At 29.3% G+C, this 18,483-nt stretch overlaps 3 protein-coding genes across 5 annotated transcripts; 2 read left to right on the top strand and 1 right to left on the bottom strand.

Moving 5' to 3' along the window:
• Positions 1–464: 464 nt before the first annotated feature.
• Positions 465–3,459, top strand: LOC8287518 (multiple organellar RNA editing factor 8, chloroplastic/mitochondrial). Its single transcript, XM_048379192.1, has 4 exons — positions 465–932; positions 1,375–1,472; positions 1,562–1,627; positions 2,375–3,459. The coding sequence occupies exons 1-4, from the start codon at positions 550–552 to the stop codon at positions 3,127–3,129; spliced, it is 1,302 nt and encodes a 433-aa protein (XP_048235149.1). The 5' UTR covers positions 465–549; the 3' UTR covers positions 3,130–3,459.
• Positions 3,460–7,754: 4,295 nt separating this feature from the next.
• On the top strand, positions 7,755–12,117 carry LOC8287517 (inner centromere protein A). Of its 3 annotated transcripts, none has more exons than XM_015722447.3 (5): positions 7,755–7,915; positions 8,287–8,445; positions 8,636–9,857; positions 10,798–10,961; positions 11,744–12,117. In XM_015722447.3, exons 2-5 carry the CDS (start codon positions 8,353–8,355, stop codon positions 11,918–11,920), a joined length of 1,656 nt encoding a protein of 551 aa, XP_015577933.2. In that variant the 5' UTR covers positions 7,755–7,915; positions 8,287–8,352; the 3' UTR covers positions 11,921–12,117. The 3 variants fall into 3 exon arrangements, with proteins under 3 accessions (XP_015577933.2, XP_015577932.2, XP_015577934.2); XM_015722446.3 differs by having other exon boundaries at positions 11,732–12,117; XM_015722448.2 differs by lacking the exon at positions 11,744–12,117 and having other exon boundaries at positions 10,826–10,961.
• On the bottom strand, positions 11,895–18,159 carry LOC8287516 (protein trichome birefringence-like 31). The gene is made up of 5 exons (XM_002524219.3): positions 17,494–18,159; positions 16,620–16,791; positions 16,319–16,518; positions 13,390–13,536; positions 11,895–12,540 (listed from the first exon to the last, which is right to left on the bottom strand). The coding sequence occupies exons 1-5, from the start codon at positions 17,871–17,873 to the stop codon at positions 12,186–12,188; spliced, it is 1,254 nt and encodes a 417-aa protein (XP_002524265.3). The 5' UTR covers positions 17,874–18,159; the 3' UTR covers positions 11,895–12,185.
• Between the last annotated feature and the right edge of the window lie 324 nt (positions 18,160–18,483).

The raw sequence follows: 18,483 nt of genomic DNA, 5'->3' as shown, positions 1-18,483 counted from the left end.
ATGTCATTTTTTATCATAAAAAATCTAAATTTATTTTTAATTAATATGGACACCGATATTTTTTATGAGTTACTTCCATTTCAGGTAAATTCATGTGTTTTTATTCAATTTAATTTTTAGTCCATAATATATATGCTAAATATGGAGCCCACGTTCGCAAACCCCTTCCTTTTACATAAAATACTTGAGAGAGTTTATTTAATTTAATGTATATCAAATCAACTTTTCATACGCTCATTCGGTTGTTATTTCTATTATATGTGTAATTAATAAATAAAACCAACAAACGAGATCAATATTTTCTCATCCAACGGTCTGTATGTTGGCACATCCATGCGCTAGTGTAGCGAAGGAGGACCCATTTTTTGTGAGACGAAATTTTGAAAAGAAAATGTGACCAAAAGTGCAATTTTATTAAGAAAATGGGGGCAATTTTGTACCTCTCCTTCAACAAAACCCTTAAAAAACCCTTTCACTCGGTACTGGCAGCTCTCTTCCTGATAACAAAGACCCACATTTCTCATTCTCTCTCATAGGGTTTCTCCAGAAATGGCTACACAAATCTTCTCTCGTTCGCTCCTCTACAAGCCAACAGCAGTATTTTCACTTCTCTGCCGTTCCTTCTCTTCGCTCCCAACAAAACCAACATCGCCTCTCGTGTATCGCTCTTTCTTCCGTTGTCTCCGCCCACTCGCCGCCGCTTCTCAATATCCGCTTTCTACCTCCACTCGCTCATTTTCTACCCGCACTACGACTTCGTCTCTCAACGACCCAAGTCCTAACTGGTCGAATCGGCCTCCAAAGGAAACCATCTTGCTTGATGGTTGCGATTTTAATCACTGGCTGGTTGTTATGGAAAAACCTGAGGGTGATCCTACCAGAGATGAGATTATTGATAGCTATATTAAAACCCTAGCCCAGGTTGTCGGCAGGTATGTATTTATTTCCCGAGTTTGTTTATTTAATAGTTTTTATATGTGGGTTTTATTTTTTGGGTATTTTTAGTTGCTGCCAATTTAGCATCTTATTTTTGGGTCATATCTTGTTGTTATTTATTTATTTAATTAACTGATTCTATTTGTGGCTTTTCTAGTGTTTTTAGTTACTGTGAAATTAGGCAATATATGCTTAAGCAGTTAACCTCTGGCATGCTTATTCCATATGGTAACACGGCTTTTAGATTGATACTTGAGCACTTTTTTTTGTGGTATTCCTTAATTTTCAGAATTTCTAGTGTAGTGCTTCTGATTTTAGCCCTCATACCATGCTATGATATCAGTTTGTTTCACAAGCAAAATGTTCAGCTATAAGTTTTTTTCATATAAATGATTTCATATTCGTTATTTATATTAATTTCTCTATTATTAATGATAGTGAGGAAGAAGCAAGGATGAAGATCTACTCAGTTTCAACTAGATGCTATTATGCATTTGGAGCTCTTGTGTCCGAAGAGCTCTCCTACAAGATTAAAGGTATGTCTAGCTTCAAATGCTTCATTTTGTGCTATTGTTTGTAATTTCAGTTTGACCTCTGATGGATTTCTTGTGTTTCTTTCCACTAGAATTACCCAGGGTTCGTTGGGTTCTTCCTGATTCATACTTGGATGTTAAGAACAAAGATTATGGAGGTGAGATGTTCTGTTTACTTCTTGATATTAACTTATTTATATTTCTTTTTCCAGTAGTGTTAATGTGTCTACGAATTGAATATATAAGGTTTTCTTCTCTTGGTTTTAAGAATATCATCATTGCTAGTTATTTTTTGCAAGGACACTTTTGTTCATTATTCTTAAATGCCTGTTACAATACTCTTACTCTTAACTGCATTTGGTTTACTGAAGTATACAACCAAGTCTTGTAGTGTTTTAGGCAAACATTTATCTGTCAATACCTCAATAAAATCCTGGAAGGATAAAGCCAGTATGGTTGTTATAGGGAAGACTTTATGAGACCTATCACTGGATGAGACTTGCCTTGATGGTCTCTTGAGTGTTCAGATTTGGCCATATTTTAGTTTGAACTCGATCGTTGGTTCTATTTGGAAGACATGCTACTAAATAATTCCTATGCAACAAACAGCCTCATTTTTCTGCTGAAAATGAATCCATGACTCTCATATGGGTCATAAGCCCTCATATAAAGGTATCTGGTTTTGTAATCACACTGCTTTCCCTTTGACCCCACCTTCTTTCCCTAGACAATTAAAATTCTGGTTCTCCTTTCCCTAGACAATTAAATTCTGGTTCTCCTTTCCCTACCTGATTGAACTGGATTTTTTTGCTGAATGTTCATGCGCTTGTTTACATTTTTGCTTCACTGTTAGCTATCAACAATATATTATACGCAATATGCACTTCATGTTATATATGTTGCAGGAGAGCCATTCATTGATGGGAAAGCTGTTCCCTATGATCCTAAGTACCATGAGGAATGGATAAGGAACAATGCCAGGGCAAATGAGAGAAACAGGCGCAATGACAGGCCTCGTAACTTTGATAGGTCAAGAAACTATGAAAGAAGAAGGGAAAACATGCAGAACCGGGATTTCCAGAATACAGGCCCATCTCCAATGGGTAATCAGGGCATGCAGAATCCTGCATCTAACATGGGCATGGCTAATCAGGGTATGCAGAATCCTGCATCGAACATGGCTGGAATGCCGCAGAACAATATGAGTGGACCAGGTGGACCACCACCACCACCCCCTAACAACTACATGGGCGGGCCGCCACCTCCACCTCAGAACAACTACATGGGCGGGCCATCACCTCCACCACAGAACAACTACATGGGCGGGCCACCACCTCCACCGCAGAACAACTACATGGGCGGGCCACCACCCCCACCGCAGAACAAATACATGGGTGGGCCCCCACCCCCACCAAACAACTATATGGGTGGGTCACCACCACCACCACCACCGAACAACTATATGGGTCGGTCACAGGACATGGGAGGATTGCCACCGAACAATATGGGAAGGGTGCCACCAGACAACACAGGAGGAATGCAGCCGAATGCAGGTTGGTCCAACATGCCTGGGAATGTGCAACAGAACTATCAGAATGGGCCTGATAATGGCGCCATGCCTCACCAAGGTCCTCCAAATTACCAGAATAACTACAGATGAAACAGGGATGGAAACATGCCTGGTGCAAACTCCTATCCAGCTTAATTTTAGAAGACACTAGGCATGCACTGTAGATATGCGAGGATATTTTTGCTTCATCTTTCAAGGTTAATGTTCTTAATGTTCATTTATCTGATGAGGGTTTACTTGCCATAGGGGTTTGCATGGTACTACATGTGTTGGATATTTACTAGAATACTTTCACAGCAGTTTCAACAAGGATACCATCTGTAGTTTCCTATTGCAACCTGCTCGATGTATTAGGCTAGAAAGTAAAAAGTACTGTTTATGTGATCGGAATGGTCATATCATTTGTTGTTTCCTGTCTCAGTCCGTGAGCTCCCCCTTTATCTTCATATCTTCATTTTGCCCTGTTTTTATTTGTAGGGAAAAGTTACAAGCATATGCATGTAGTTCACGTATTTTTAGTTTTAAATATGTTATTTTGTGTACCATATCCGTTAACATCCTTATCTGTTAATAAAATACAATTTAATCTAATATATATAATAAATTTAGAACAAAAGAGAATGATTTAACCGGAGATTTAACTGCAGTTTATTATATAGGATTATTAAAGAAATGGTATTTATCAATTTTTAATATAGTATTTCTGTAATTTTAATAATAATAATATTCTAAATTTTTAATTTGTGTATCTTTTGTTAATATTTTTATTAATTGATTTATGTTGTTTTATTTTATTTTTATACAGTATTTTTTGCTATTTTATTTTACATTATTTTTTCATTTGATATAATTATTCAATTTTTTTATTTACTAATTTAAATTCATCAAATAAATTTTTTTGTTTCTTATTTATAGTTTAATTATTTCTTTTTCATTTTTCTGCTTTTCATTTTAATTTAAGATTTATATTTATCTATATATTATATTTTTTTCTTTTTAGTGATTTATTTTTTTATTTATTAATCGTAGAAAAAATTTGAATAATACATAATGTTAAAATATTTTACGATTTCTACCTCCAAACAGTTCTAAAGAAAAATTTTATTTTAATAAAAATGTATTGGAATTATTTAAATTTTTTTTAAATTGCATCAATTTTTTTTAAATTGCATCAATTTTTTTTTATTTTTCTATGCTTTTATACTCAAATTTATCTTTTATTTTTATTTTATTTGATACTATAGAAATTTAACTATTAATAATTAGTTGTATTTATCCATACATATTTTATATAATTAATGGAATTAGAGTTTAACAATTTTGTTTATATTTTATCGATTTTCATATTATCTATATTAGTTTTCAACATTCAGGTAAAAAATTTACAAGTTAGGTAATTGAAATCGGACGTATTAAAATGGATTGGAACAGACTCAAAATTTAGAGACTAATTTAAGATTGGTTTTGTCATGACTCGATCTGTGGCCTTGTGTGCACTGGGGAATGGGTATGTTTAAAGCTAGCAAAACCCCTAGTAAGTCTAAATAATCGATAATTCACACACACACATATATATATATATATATATATATATATATATATATATTCTAATATTTTATTTACAAGTCTACACATTATTAGATTACTATTCCGATACTAGCAAACATTTTGTAGCTTGTTACAGATCAAATTCAAACATAATATATCAGGTACACTACTGCGGAGAGTCTATAATTTTAAATAGTTCATAATACAAGAAGTAGAAATTAATTACAATAGACCCGAAGAAGAAAAAAGTCGGGCTATCAAGAAAAAGACGACGGAGAATTTAGTTGTCAGCTGAAAATTTTAAAATTGAGACTGTCAGCCTCGAGAATGAGTTAAAATCATATAATCCTATAATAAATACAGTCTTCTCAATAAAATATTTATTCAATCAGAATAAAATATATGATATTATATCAAAACATGTGTCATTGCCATGATTCAGAAAAATACAACTAAAATGCTTATAGGATGAGTACCTTAGTAGAACTCTATTCTCAATACTAGCAACTTTTCGGCTTCCTTAATTTTTTTTTTTTTTGACAATCTTTTAACATTCTGTGAAGCCCATAAGCAAGCAAATCAGGAGAAATATTTTTTCTGTTCCTTTTCCTTTTTTAATAAGTTTTTATTTTTTAATTTATAATCTTTTAATATTGCAATTGTATACAAATTTTACATAAATTTTTTCTTTATTTTTAATTTATAATCTTTTAGTATTATAGCTTTATATAAATTTTATTTTTATATTACTACAATATATTATCTTGTTAGTTAATTATATTAGATTAGTAGAAGACCAAATCAACCAATCTTAATAATACTAATAATAAGGCTCTTTTAATAATTTTATCTATCCCATCTTTTCACACTTTCATATATATTATGATTATGATATATTAAAATAGAGAACGAAGTTTGACTTTCATATATAAAGAGTTTGATGTATATAAAAAATGCATTAGAAATACTCTTAGAATTAGAATGAACATGGGATGATAATAATACAAAATCCTATAATTATTAGGAAACTAATCGTTTATCTGCGATTACACGACCGTTGATTATAAATTTAGGTTTATAAATAAAATTTAATTAAATTTTTAAAATTTAATATTTATTCATCATATTTTAAAAATAACAATAAATTAGATATTTTTAATATTTTTCTTAGCTTTTTTAATATTTTAAAATTTTATTATTGTAATAATATAAAAAATATTCTAAAAATATTTATTAATTTATTCTAATATTGTATAAATTAATATTATCATAGTAGCATATTAATAATTTTTTAAAATTAAGAATTATTATATAATTAAAAATTAATTTATTAGTAAATATAATATTTAAAATATTATATTTTAGAATTAGAATTATTATCTAATTAAAAAATTAATTTATTAGGTAAAATAATATTAAACATAATTAATATATTATTTTTAAATATTATTATCTAATTAAAAACTAATATATTATTTAATTAGAAAACTAATTTATTATTAATATACTATTTTCTAAGATTAGAATAAGTGTTTAATTATGAATGTTACTTATTAATTAATAAATTGATAGAAAAAGTCATCAAATTACACATAAGTTTGAAACTCATGTGTGAGAAATAAGTACATATATTAAATATTTAATTAAGAATGTAACTCATTAATTAATAAATTAATAAATAAACTATAAAATTACATATAAGTTTGAATCTAAAGTGTCAAAATTAAGTACACATGTCAAAATAAAAAATTTTATATGTCAAAAATATTTTAAGTTTCACACAATTAATATGAACTAATTCTAATATCATATAAATTAATACTATCAATATAATTGATATTACTATTTTTTAAAATTAAAAATTAAGAAATTAATTTATTAATAAGTATAATATTTAAAATGTTATTTATTAGAATTAGAATCATTATTTAATTACAAAAATAATTTATTGGATAATATAATATTAAAATATAATCAATAAGCTATTTTTAAGATAATTATATTTAACTAAGAAACCAACCATCTAATTAACAAACTAATTTATTAATAATATATTATTTTATAGGATTAAAATTAATATGCAATTAGAAATATGACTTATTAATTAAAAAATTAATAAAAAGATTATAAATATACATATAAACTTGATTCTCATATGTCAAAATAAATACATATGTTAAAATGTTTACTTAGGAACTAGTTGTTTATCTGTGCGTTGCACGTCCATTATTATTATTTTGATTATAAAATCCAGTTGATAGATATAATTTAATAATTTTTAATATTAATATTAATTTATAAAATTTTAAAAAATAATAATAAACTAACTGTTTTTAAATGTCTTTAATTTTTTAAAAATTTAAAAATTTTATTAATTTGATAATTAAAAATTATTTGTTACTTAATTTTAATATTATATAAATTAATATATCAATATAATTTTTAAAATTAAAAATTCATTATATATATTCAAAAATTAATTTATTATTGAATGTAATATTAAAAATATTATTCTTTAGAATTACAATTATTTTCTAACTGTAAATAAATTTATTATTTAATATAATATTAAAATATAATTAATATACTATTTCTAATGATAGAATTAGTATAATTGAAACTGTTTATTAGTTAATATAATATTAAAATATAATTAATTATGATATTCTTTTAGATTAGAGTGAGCATCCAATTGGGAATGTAATTTACGAATCAATTAATTAATAACAAAATTATAAAATTATATATAAATTTAAATTTCATATATAAAAAATAAGTACACATATTAAAATAGAAATCTTATGTGTAAAAAATTAAACATATTAATCCACAAATTAAGAGAAAAACTTATAAAAATACATATAAACTTAAATCTTTATATCAAAAGTAAACATACATACCAAAATAAAAATAAATACACCCATTTCAAAATAAAAATGTCAAAAAATTTTAATCCTCAAAAAATTATATATATAAGCCAAAACACATACTATTAAAGTTAAAATAAAATCCTAATTTTGAATTTAAATAATGTAGATATACATATAAACAAGCCAAAACATATACTATTAAAGTTAAAATAAAATCCTAATTTTCAATTTAAATAATATATATATACATATAAACAAGCCGATACACATACTATTAAAGTTAAAATAAAATCCTAATTTTCAATTTAAATAATTTGTTTTTAGTTATTATTAGTCAATCCCCAAAACCCTACCAGCGGCTCCCCCTGTCCCTTCTCTCTCTGTTTATCAAAAACCCTCTCTCTCTCCTCTTCAGTCCAGCTAATCCAAACTTTCCGGGGATCATCATTACTTCTCCGGTAATCGTTAAGATTTTTTCTTTAAAAGAACTTAGTTCCTTTCTTTATTTTTTAATATTCTACAATTGATAGTGAAAGAGAATTTTATTTTTTTATGAATGTAATTTTTTTTTAAAAGTTTTTTGAGTTAGCTGAAGTTGATTGCTTGATCATGTCAATTTTACCACACTGTTGTTCCAATAAATTTTACTTTACTGTTGTAATTTCTTTTTCCTTTTTTTATAGTTTTATGTTGTTTGTAATTGGTAACCTACATACAATTATCAATTCTGATAAGTCCCTTCCTTTGCCTAATTGATGTCTCCTTTATAGTTTTAGGCTTAAGATTTTGTACATACTCTGATAGGATTATTGTTATCAATTGTATGCAGGTTTTAAGATCAGTTTTCTACAGTGAATTTGTGTCTATCTTATGCTGCAATAAAAAGGGTTTTACGATGGATTTTAAGTCGAAAGGTATAGCCTGGGTTGGCGATATTTATCAGAGGTTTGAAACAATATGCCATGAAGTCGATAACATTGTCAACCAGGTATCAGTTTTTCTTACTGAGGAGTTTGATTTTCATGTTATTTGAACTTGTGTAATTTCACTATATATATGAATATCATTGCATCAAAATTCAGGACTATGTGCTTGATAACTGTTACCCTATATGCACCAAAGTGACAAACTTGATTTGGGAATTATTTCTTCTTAATTTGAATTGCATCCTTGTTCAGGACCCAGTTAAATATGTTGAGAATCAAGTGCACACTGTGAGTAAGAGCATGAAAAAGTTATGTTCTGAGGTTGTTCAAGTAGTTGATCCAGTAAGATGTGAAGCTCAGTCAGTGGCTTTAAAAGGAAATGCTGCTGTTGGCGGATATATTAAATCAATGATTGGTATTGAGGAAGATCGTGGACATACATCTTCTGTAAATCAGTTAATTATCAAGTCCAGTGATGTCTATACGACGAAGATTCATCAACCCAGTAATGCATTCGGTGGATGTGACCTTGTAGATCAATCAACTACTACAGCTTCTGGGGAATCCCTTGAAGGGGGAAATTCTGATTCAGCTTTAGAAAATAATGAATACTATGATTTGAGCACGGAGGAAGATGCAATAAAGGAGAAATTTAACGCACCTGAAGTTTTGGAATTAGTTTTTCCTAATGAGAAAAAATCGTTGATTAAAACATTATCCAGTGAATTTGTTGATTCTAATAATGACAATGCATGTGTTTCTTTGGATGAGGTTTTGCCTTCGACTATATTTGATGGAGAGGAGTTCCAGTCCCCTCAAGAGGTGAGAACGGCTTTCTATAGCCCTCCGAATAACTCTGACACCGTATCTGATGCCTCAGGTTCTCTTGTGCTGTCTGAATTCACTAATTCTAATAATAATAGTGCATGTCTTTCTCTGGATGAGATTTCACCTTCAACTTTAGTGGATGGGGAGGTGTTCAATTCCCCACAAAATGTGGGAAATGACTCTGATACTGTATCGGGTGCCTCAGAAGCTATTTTTCTGTCTGAATTTAGTGATTCTAACAATGAAAGTGCATGTGTTCCGGATAACATTGTACCTTCAACTTTAGTGGAAAGAGAGGAGCTACAGTTGCCTCAGAAGATGGGTACTGTTTGTTACAGCCCCGCACATGACTCTGGCACCATATCTGATGCCTCAAGTGCTGTTGCTTTGTCTGAACTGTCCTTATCAGTTGCTTCCTCCTGTGGTTCCATATTCACAGAACCTAGTACTCTGCCGGAGAATTCATTTAATGGCATCCTAACAAAAGTAGTATCATGTGGTAACCCTGTTGATGTCAGTGCCCATGATTCTGAAACTGCAAATTTACTATTGTCTTCTTCTGCTGCACCAATTGTTTCTAGTACCACGGAGGTAGCAGACACAGGATTCACTTGCTCGAATAGTGTCCTGTCATTGGAATCAGCAGGTTGATATTTCAAATTTCTTTTTCTTTTTATGCAAAGTTTTTCTTCTCTGTTCAGCAGAAGGTTCCTGTTGAAAATGCTTGTGTATTTGTGTTAATTATGTCATTATGCATCTCTTAATCTTACATGGGTGTCTGGGGATATGGACACTTGGTATCTTCTCATATGCTCTTCTATTGTATGAACTATTATTAAAAGAATCAGGTTAAAAGAAGGCAGATGAAATTTTTTTTGGTCCACAATAACACATCATATAGACACATATGTATAGAGTGCTGTGATTGTGCAACATAGTTACAGCTTGAATGACCCTGCTATCATTGACAAGTGCTTTTGTAATATAAAAATACAGACAGAAATAGAAAGATATGTATTATATTAATGTTGCATTTTCTTTTTTTGGGACTATTTCATTTGACATATTGTTCAAACTAATGTTTCCAGAATAAATTTGACGCCTGTACCCAAAATGTTCACGGAGATGACTAGGCTCACATGCCGACCCTACATTAAGTGAACAATCCCAATGTTTGGTTTGCATAGTACGTGTAGCACGTGGCATTTTGATATTTATAGACAACTGGATTTGGTTCTGATGTATATATTACATGCATAGTTGACATGTAGTTATGTTCTTTGACTTGTCAAAATTTAAAAACATGAAGTGTATTGTGTATAGATGCTAATGTATGAAACACCTTTAAGCTCATAAGACACCTTTGAGAATTTATTTAGTAGCCTGTTAGACATTAATGTGGTATTCATTTTTTAGAAATGAAGGTAGTTTTGACTTACACTTGTTGTGACTTTGACATGTATATACATGTGTTTTGGTGCCTTCTTTTCCTATTTTTTGTTTGTCAAAATTTCAAAGAGTAGACATAAATAAGACCTTTTACATATGTTGGAAGGTCATCTTCTTATAATTGTAAAACATTGCAGGATGCTCTAATGACTTCAGTTATGTTAGTGATGATCTGGAAGGCCCTGGAATGGAAACAATTGATTTGTCTGACAAGGTGAAGCTTGAGGAGAGTTGCGTCATGGTGGATAATAGCATGCTTTATGAAGCTTCTCGTAGAATTCACAAACACAGATCATTTAAGGTGCCCGTACTTTCTTTCTTTTCCTTTTTGTTTCTTGTGTGGGTAGCATGCTTCTGCACTGTTCTTATGATTTTCTCATTTTGCCAAACACGAGTCCACAATAAAAGGATAGGAGTCGGATCATATTCTCAAATATGATATTCTTGCTTCTGCACCGTTTCTATGATTTTCTCATTTTGCCAAACACAAGTCTGCAGTAAAAGGCTTAGAGTTGGACCACACTCTCAAATGTGATATTCTTCAAAAGTAAAATAAAGGTTGCTCGATAGACCACTTCTGAGCAGCTCATTTTCTTTTTCTTATGAATTGATCATGTTCTTGTTTAAAGAATTGCTTGTTTGAGGCTTAAAATGTTTTGTAATTGCTAAATTTACACTTTAAGTTACAAAATGAAGCTGTACTAAGGATTTTCTATATCATCTAAGTCACAAGTGAGCGAAGTTGTGTGAGAACAGTATAACCTTGGCTTGATAGGAACACTTCTAAACTCATTTATTAAGACTGTTTTGGCAAATAAGCCACCTTGAAGGTTAAGAGTTGTTATTTCTTAATTCACTAAAATCTTTCATACACTATAATTTTATTTTTCTTTTAATTGAGAACATTTACCAATGTTTCTCTAAAAGCATTTTTAATTCTTCTGCACAGTTCCAGAATTTTTGGTTATATTTGAAATGGTAAAACAGCATCAAAATCTTATACACCTCTTTTACCAATTTTTATAATTGTAATTAAGCCTATTGACTCCTTTTGGGTTTCTTCTGATAAAGAAAAAATTCCAGGATGTGTTCAACTCAAAAAAGAGATTAAGCAAGGAGTATGAGCAACTTGCAATTTGGTTTTGGGACCTTGATACAGAGTCTAAACAAGACACAACACAGCATCAGTTGCCATCTAGCTCAACTTTATGCTTGGACCCTGATCTCCAAGTACTTGACTGTGAATGGGAGCTTCTGTAAATAACTCCAAAACTGTATTTTGTTAACAGCCACTGGCTGGTTTGGGTAGCCTCTTGTTCAGGTAAATGATAACACACCTTATGAATAATTATAGTTGAGGACTCCCTCTTTTTAGTACAGAAGTATAGAATAATAATTTAGATTCTGATCTGATAAGCTGCAATAATATTCAACTTCTCTGTGCTGAGCTTCTGCAACTTCGATCTTCAACAGAAACAATCTTTGTCTATAAAGATCACAATGTCTAATTTCTCATTGTCAAAAGTTACAAAAATATCTGATGACTCTGTAACAAATGTGCATATAGAATCTCATTCCAGGTATCAGGAACTCCTGGTAAACACCAGTGAATACAATCAGCAAATTTTTTTGGGTCAGATCTTTGCTCCCTGGTCAAGAGCTTACCCTTGCGTTCTCCATAAATTGTAGTATGAGCATCTTTCCTATATTCAGACAGCTGTGTAATATTCAAGAAAGTGACATCGATTTTTAATTTTTGCAAGGCATCACTAACAATCTTCATGATATGAAGATTTGAACCTGTGCCCCAATATGGTTTTTCTATTGGGTACGATTCATTGAAGCAGTTCTCATCACTTCCAGGTCTCCATTCCCAACTCCTACAATAGAAATTTTCGGTATGATTAACAAGTACTTGTCAATTTTGCATCAAAAGAAAAGCTGAAAATGAGTTGAAAAAGCACATGGCAAGTGAAAGAATAGGCGCTTCTAATATTAGTGCAAGTCATGAAAGGTGACCATTAGAGCTTGAACTTATGATGTTTATACAAGTCTTCATCATTCAGTCACATTAGGTCTAACAAATTCCACTTAAATTATTGGATTTGGTTAGAGGCTAGATTCTTAATCGAGGATAGTCCATATGCATCTCACATGAGTAAGGTAGCCCCCTTGTGTAAGGCCTAATATATGTAGGAAATGATTTTATGTATGTATCCTATTTATATAATTATCATAAAATTGATAAAATGAATAATTTATATTTATTTATATTAAAAAATTAAAATATATATCAATTATCTAATGTAATATTTTGATTACGGTTTCGTCTGGATCGATGAAATTCAAAAACGAAATTTTATGAAATTTATAAACTGTTTGACAAATGAAAATATAGTCGAACTTAATAACATTTGAAAAAATACCTTTTAAAATTTTTAATTTTTAAAGTTTTAATTTTTCAATAATATTTTGAAATTATCCATAACCCTAAAGAAAAGAAGCAAGATTCATTTATTAGCATCTTTTGTGAGCAGCAAAAATTTATTCTCTTAAAATTTCATTGCATCTCCTAAATTATGAATTCTCTAATTGAAAGGTATTCCTCCATCTATAAAGATTAATTAGTGTTTCAACATTAATGAATTTTAAAATTTATGAATCCAAACAAGACCTTAAATAAAGGGTACACTTATACATGTATGTAAACTTAAATTAAGGCAACTCACCATAAATGTGTTGGAGACATGCTCATGAAGAAAACTTTCTGCTTCCGAGGATCAATATTGGATTCTAGCCAATTTGCCCATGTTTCAAGTGCCAATTTATATGCAGTGGTAACATTATACTCTTGAATATCATCAGGTGATCCATATCTGAGCCCCCCAAGAAAAAGAAAAGAAAGAATCCACACTTGTCATTGATATCTTACATCATGGCCCTTAAGCTTTCGCTTTTCATTTAAAAAATTATGTTTATTTTAGAGTTCTAGAGAAGCCATAAAAGCCATAGAAAGAGAGAAAATTAGGAAAGATAAAATAATGAGTTAAAAATATTAGTAGAAATATAGTGAATAAACTTTAACTTCTGAAACTTTAATTTCAATAACATTAACAAACTTTAATTTCTGTAACAACTATGATCAATTTGACCCAAAAAAAATTTAAAATTGCAATTAATTAGTTTAATTGCTAAATAAATCATAGACTTTAAACTTATTTTTAAATTTAATACGTAGCTTTTAATTTCTTAATATTTTTAGCATTATACTTTGATATTAATTTCAATTTTAATCTCTTGTAACATTATTAGTCAAAATTTATTGATATGGTTATAACTTTGGTAGTAATAAAAAAACAATGGTTGAATTAGCATTAGAGCTGTTGACTTATTCCACAGTTAAAAATAAATTTTTTAAGTAAATTTTTCTCTCCGTAACAATTGAAAATTTCAAGCCTTCTATTTTTAGGATTTCAAAAAGAAATGATAACATTTTGTTTCAAATTTTGTTTCAAGTATTTAGAGATGAGGTAGCAATCGTAATACCGAAATTATAATTACGTCAATAAATTTTGACCGATAATTTTATTGGAGAATAAAATTGAAATTATTATTAAAATATATTGCTAATAAAAAAAAATAAAACTACATGCTAGATTAAAAAAGCCAAGTGCAAATCACATATTTGTTTGATAATTAAGCCCAAAAATTAGCATTAGGAAGAGATATTTTAAAGATACTGATATGGTAGCTTTATACGTTGGTGTGCCGTTACGTGGCTTAATTTAAATAAAAAGAAAAGTTACTCTTTTAACTATGTTTATTTAGAAACTTACAATTTGGTTCCTATAATTTATTTGATTTAATTGGAGGTTAATTCTATTTACAGAAGGAATTGGTTAAAAAAGAAACGACTTGATGTTTAATCTATTAAATTAGAAAGTTTTTAGTTGTTTTCTAAAATTTTCCTTTTATTTCTTATAATTTAATGTTTTCCAACTTGATAAAAATGAAAATTTCTTTTTGCTATATTCGGTATAGAAATTTTATAATTTATGCCAGATAAAATGCATTATTAAGCATTTAATTTTTTTTAATTTAATTTAATTTTATTTAGTCTTTATATTTTTACTTCTACTTTGATTAAGAATTTGATATTCATTAATTAAAGCAAAAGTAAAAATATAAGGTTGAATATAAATAAAAATTTCATAAAATTTGTGCAAAAAGTTACTAATTAAATAAAAAATGAAAAACAGGCTTATTGCACAAATAAGCCCCTAAACTATAGGCCAAAATGCACATATCACCATATCGTTTACTTTTGCCTATAAAGGCCCTCATACTTTTTAGAATTCATCATTCAAGCCTTTTGACTAACTATACCGTCAGATTAACTATACCGTCAGCCAACCATTTACTTAGTTAAAAAAATAATCATAAATAAGTAGCGGGTCTTACTCTCTTTTATTTTCTTTTTTCTTTTCTTCCTACCGTCTCTCTCTCATTTTTTAGTTTCTAACCAACAAAATAAATTTAAAAATAAAATAAAATTCTAACTAGCATGATATGCCATTGCCATTGCCATTGTCTTTACTGCTGATTTTTTTAATAATTAAAAATTTGATATATAACTTTTAATTCATTTTCTTAATTCAATTTAATCTTGCAATCTTTTCTCTTTGTTTATAGTATTGGATTAATTAAGATAATGATTAGTTGATGGGTATTGAGGATTTAAATTGGAAGTCATTAATGGAGGCTATGGAAAAGAATAAAGAACAATCAAAGGAGAAGAATGAAAAGAAAAGAGAAGGAAGGCTAATGAAGGCAAAAAAGGAAAAATAGGAAATAAAAAGAGCGGAACCGTAATATTATTTTATTATTTTTATGCAGCAAATGATTAACTAATGGTAAAGGACTTGAATAGTAATATTTAAAAAGTTTAAAGACATATATAGGCAAAAATAAACATTGGGTGATATATGCATTTTGGCCTACGGTTCAGGAGCTTATTTGTGCAAGAGGCAAAAAAAGACTCAATAAAGTAAAATAAAAAGTTAAGAACTCAATAGAATAAAACTAAAATGTTTAAGGACAATCCATTAGCTTCCTTTTAACAATTTATGTATGGTCTACTAGATTGTTCAATATCCATAATTTTCTAAATGAGAGATTATAATTGATTATTTTCCTAATTAACAAACTTTATTATCATTATAATTTATAAAAAACACCAATATTAAGCTACAAATTTTGAAAACAATAACTAAATGATCAAACTAAAAAAAGTGAACTCAGAGATGATCAAGAGACCAATTAAAATGAGTGAAAAGGGGAAAAAGTCTTAAAAAATAATAATCAATAAAAGATAATTCTTTAATTGAAAAATATTATTTGCTCTATGTTGAATCCGGACAAAATGATATTTACCTAAGTTGTTAACATATTAATTTAATTTTCTTTTTATATAGAAAGAAATTATGTAAGGATGGTTTGATTATATAGTAGTAGTAAGAATATGATAGATTCTAAAACTATTTAAAAATTCAGAAAAATAGTTTTGAAAATATGGATATTAATTTAAAGAGAGTAAAGGGAATAATAAAGGAAATCAATTGTTGCATTTTAAAATTAATGAAGAATTATAATACATACGTAGCATTAATAAGAGGCTTGTGCATCCACCATACATAGCTCTCAAACACCAAGATATCAACTCCTTCCCAAGTCTTGCCATGTTTAGCTATGGATTCAAGGTTTACCAGCCTTTTATGTACTGTATGATTTGTTGCATGATCTGAAACTGACTCCACAATGAAAGGAGCCCAGTAATATTCTATTGATGCATTGTATTCCTGAATGTTACCATGTTGGTTTAGAGAAAAATAATGCATAAATCAGTCATATTTTAGCTTTAGAAAAAGTAGAAATTATATATATATATATATATATATACCTCAGCTTTGAAGATCTTCATTGGTGGAATCCTGTGAAAGGTTTTTTTATTATCAGGAATTGCAGATTGCACCATACACACCATTGATTCAAATTGGCCTCTCTGCACTGAGTCCCCTATAAACATCAATCTTTTGCCCCTCAAAATGTCTAGTAGCTTCAGTGGATCAAATCTGCAAGGAGATCATACGTTCAAGTAATTTTAAAAATTAATATCTGTTCTTTTTATTCAAATAAAAAAAAACTAGTGAAGGCAATTTTAATTAAACGTGATCATATGGGTTTTTTTTTTATTGCAACATTGGTTTTATTGTCTAATTTAGAAATGAAAAAAATTCTTATCCAATTCTAGTGTATATCCTCGTCTATATACCAAACAGACAGATTTGATATATATTCATTAATATTAAATAATGGAATATGTATGAATCACCAAATACTCATTTACTATTTGTTATGGTGTGTATCCGTCAGATTTAGGTTAAAATTTCTACTCTATCTTTTTAGGCAAAGAGAGATTACTTACAAGTGTATGCATTTATTATTACATTATAAGACAATAGATAGTAAACTATAAGATTAGGTATTAATCAAAAAGTGATATTATTGGTATTTTCACTTATAAAAATCTAAAAAATTTTGAATCTGAGTTTTTTAACCATCTAGTTAACTTAAGATGTGATGCATATTTCAATCAAAAAATTATCTACTAGTCTGTTAGCAGGTTGTTTGATGACAGTTCCATCAATCACTTTAATGTCTAAGACTAGATTGGCCTGTTAATACCTGGTTTGTGTTGGAGTTTCTGCATTCTACTAACACAAAATGAGCAAAAGAAATCCAAGGGTAAAACATAAAAAAAGAAAAAAATTTACCTTGGCAATTTGCATTGATTTGGCTTCCACCTCCAATTCTGGTAGAAAGAATCAGGTCTACCATTTTTAAGACAAGTAGTCTGTTTGACCAAGTAAGGACAACTCTCTTCTCTGTAAAGAGGATAAGTCACATTGTCCCACAACCATTTCCCTTCAAACACATTGCACCTCTTTTCAAATCTATCTTCAGGCAAAACAAAGACTGTCTTTTTACCATGATCTCCATCTTCTTGCCTTCCTCCATACTGTTTAAAGATGTGGCTCTGGTTGCTCTTCAGATTATCTAGAACAAACCTTGCAGTTCCCAGGACTAGTATGGAAGCTAATGCTACAGGGAATATGTATTGAATTCTGCGATCAATCACAGATGGTTGGATCATTTCTGGAAAAGAGCTTAATGGGCATAAGGAAAGAGACCAACTGGGCTGTTTCCTTCTTCATTTGAGTTTAGTGGCAGTTTTTCTTGGTATTTTTAAGATGTATCTTCAACTTCAAGTCTATTGAGGAATACTCCATGCAACCACCAGTTGGTAAGTTACTTTTAAGGTGAGAATTTTAATAGAAATGAAAAAATAAAATAAAAAATCATTTGGGTCATCTTTATAATGTAAATTTTCTTGCATCATATTAGACATAAATTTCTCTCTTTCTCTCTCTCTATATATTATAGTTTGAACTCTTATCAATAAGGTAATTATCGGTTTCATACTAACACATTATAGAATGTATGTTAGTCATTGTGGGGTAGCTTTTTCATCCTGCTTTAAGCTTGTAATTATTTCCTTCATATTCTATAATTTTTCTTGTTTTGAACTTTCTGGTATGAGAAAGATAGCACATCAACTTCCATAATTAGAGATGAGTTGGTGGTGGTTTCTCTGGTTGTCCTAAGTAAGTCTATCACTTTCTCCACTTCATTTAATGAGCAAAATTACTCATTTTTATCAACAGTTTTATGAGAATCAAGTTAAAAAGTTATTAAATTTTAAT

The sequence above is a fragment of the Ricinus communis genome, chromosome 9 (genome assembly GCF_019578655.1).
Source record: "Ricinus communis isolate WT05 ecotype wild-type chromosome 9, ASM1957865v1, whole genome shotgun sequence".
Lineage (NCBI taxonomy): Eukaryota > Viridiplantae > Streptophyta > Magnoliopsida > Malpighiales > Euphorbiaceae > Ricinus > Ricinus communis.
This window is presented reverse-complemented; position numbering and strand designations above follow the sequence as displayed.

Bases quoted from the DNA above. Each gene is read 5' to 3' on its own strand.
- LOC8287518 (XM_048379192.1), top strand. From the start codon at position 550: ATGGCTACACAAATCTTCTCTCGTTCGCTCCTCTACAAGCCAACAGCA. The intron at 933-1,374 runs GTATGTATTTAT...TATTAATGATAG, and splicing joins CTAGCCCAGGTTGTCGGCAG to TGAGGAAGAAGCAAGGATGA. The intron at 1,473-1,561 runs GTATGTCTAGCT...TCTTTCCACTAG, and splicing joins GCTCTCCTACAAGATTAAAG to AATTACCCAGGGTTCGTTGG.
- LOC8287517 (XM_015722446.3), top strand. From the start codon at position 8,353: ATGGATTTTAAGTCGAAAGGTATAGCCTGGGTTGGCGATATTTATCAG. The intron at 8,446-8,635 runs GTATCAGTTTTT...ATCCTTGTTCAG, and splicing joins TCGATAACATTGTCAACCAG to GACCCAGTTAAATATGTTGA. The intron at 10,962-11,731 runs GTGCCCGTACTT...CTTCTGATAAAG, and splicing joins ACAAACACAGATCATTTAAG to AAAAAATTCCAGGATGTGTT.
- LOC8287516 (XM_002524219.3), bottom strand. From the start codon at position 17,873: ATGATCCAACCATCTGTGATTGATCGCAGAATTCAATACATATTCCCT. The intron at 16,792-17,493 runs GTAAATTTTTTT...ATCTCCTTGCAG, and splicing joins AATCAATGCAAATTGCCAAG to ATTTGATCCACTGAAGCTAC. The intron at 12,541-13,389 runs GTGAGTTGCCTT...TTTCTATTGTAG, and splicing joins ATGTCTCCAACACATTTATG to GAGTTGGGAATGGAGACCTG.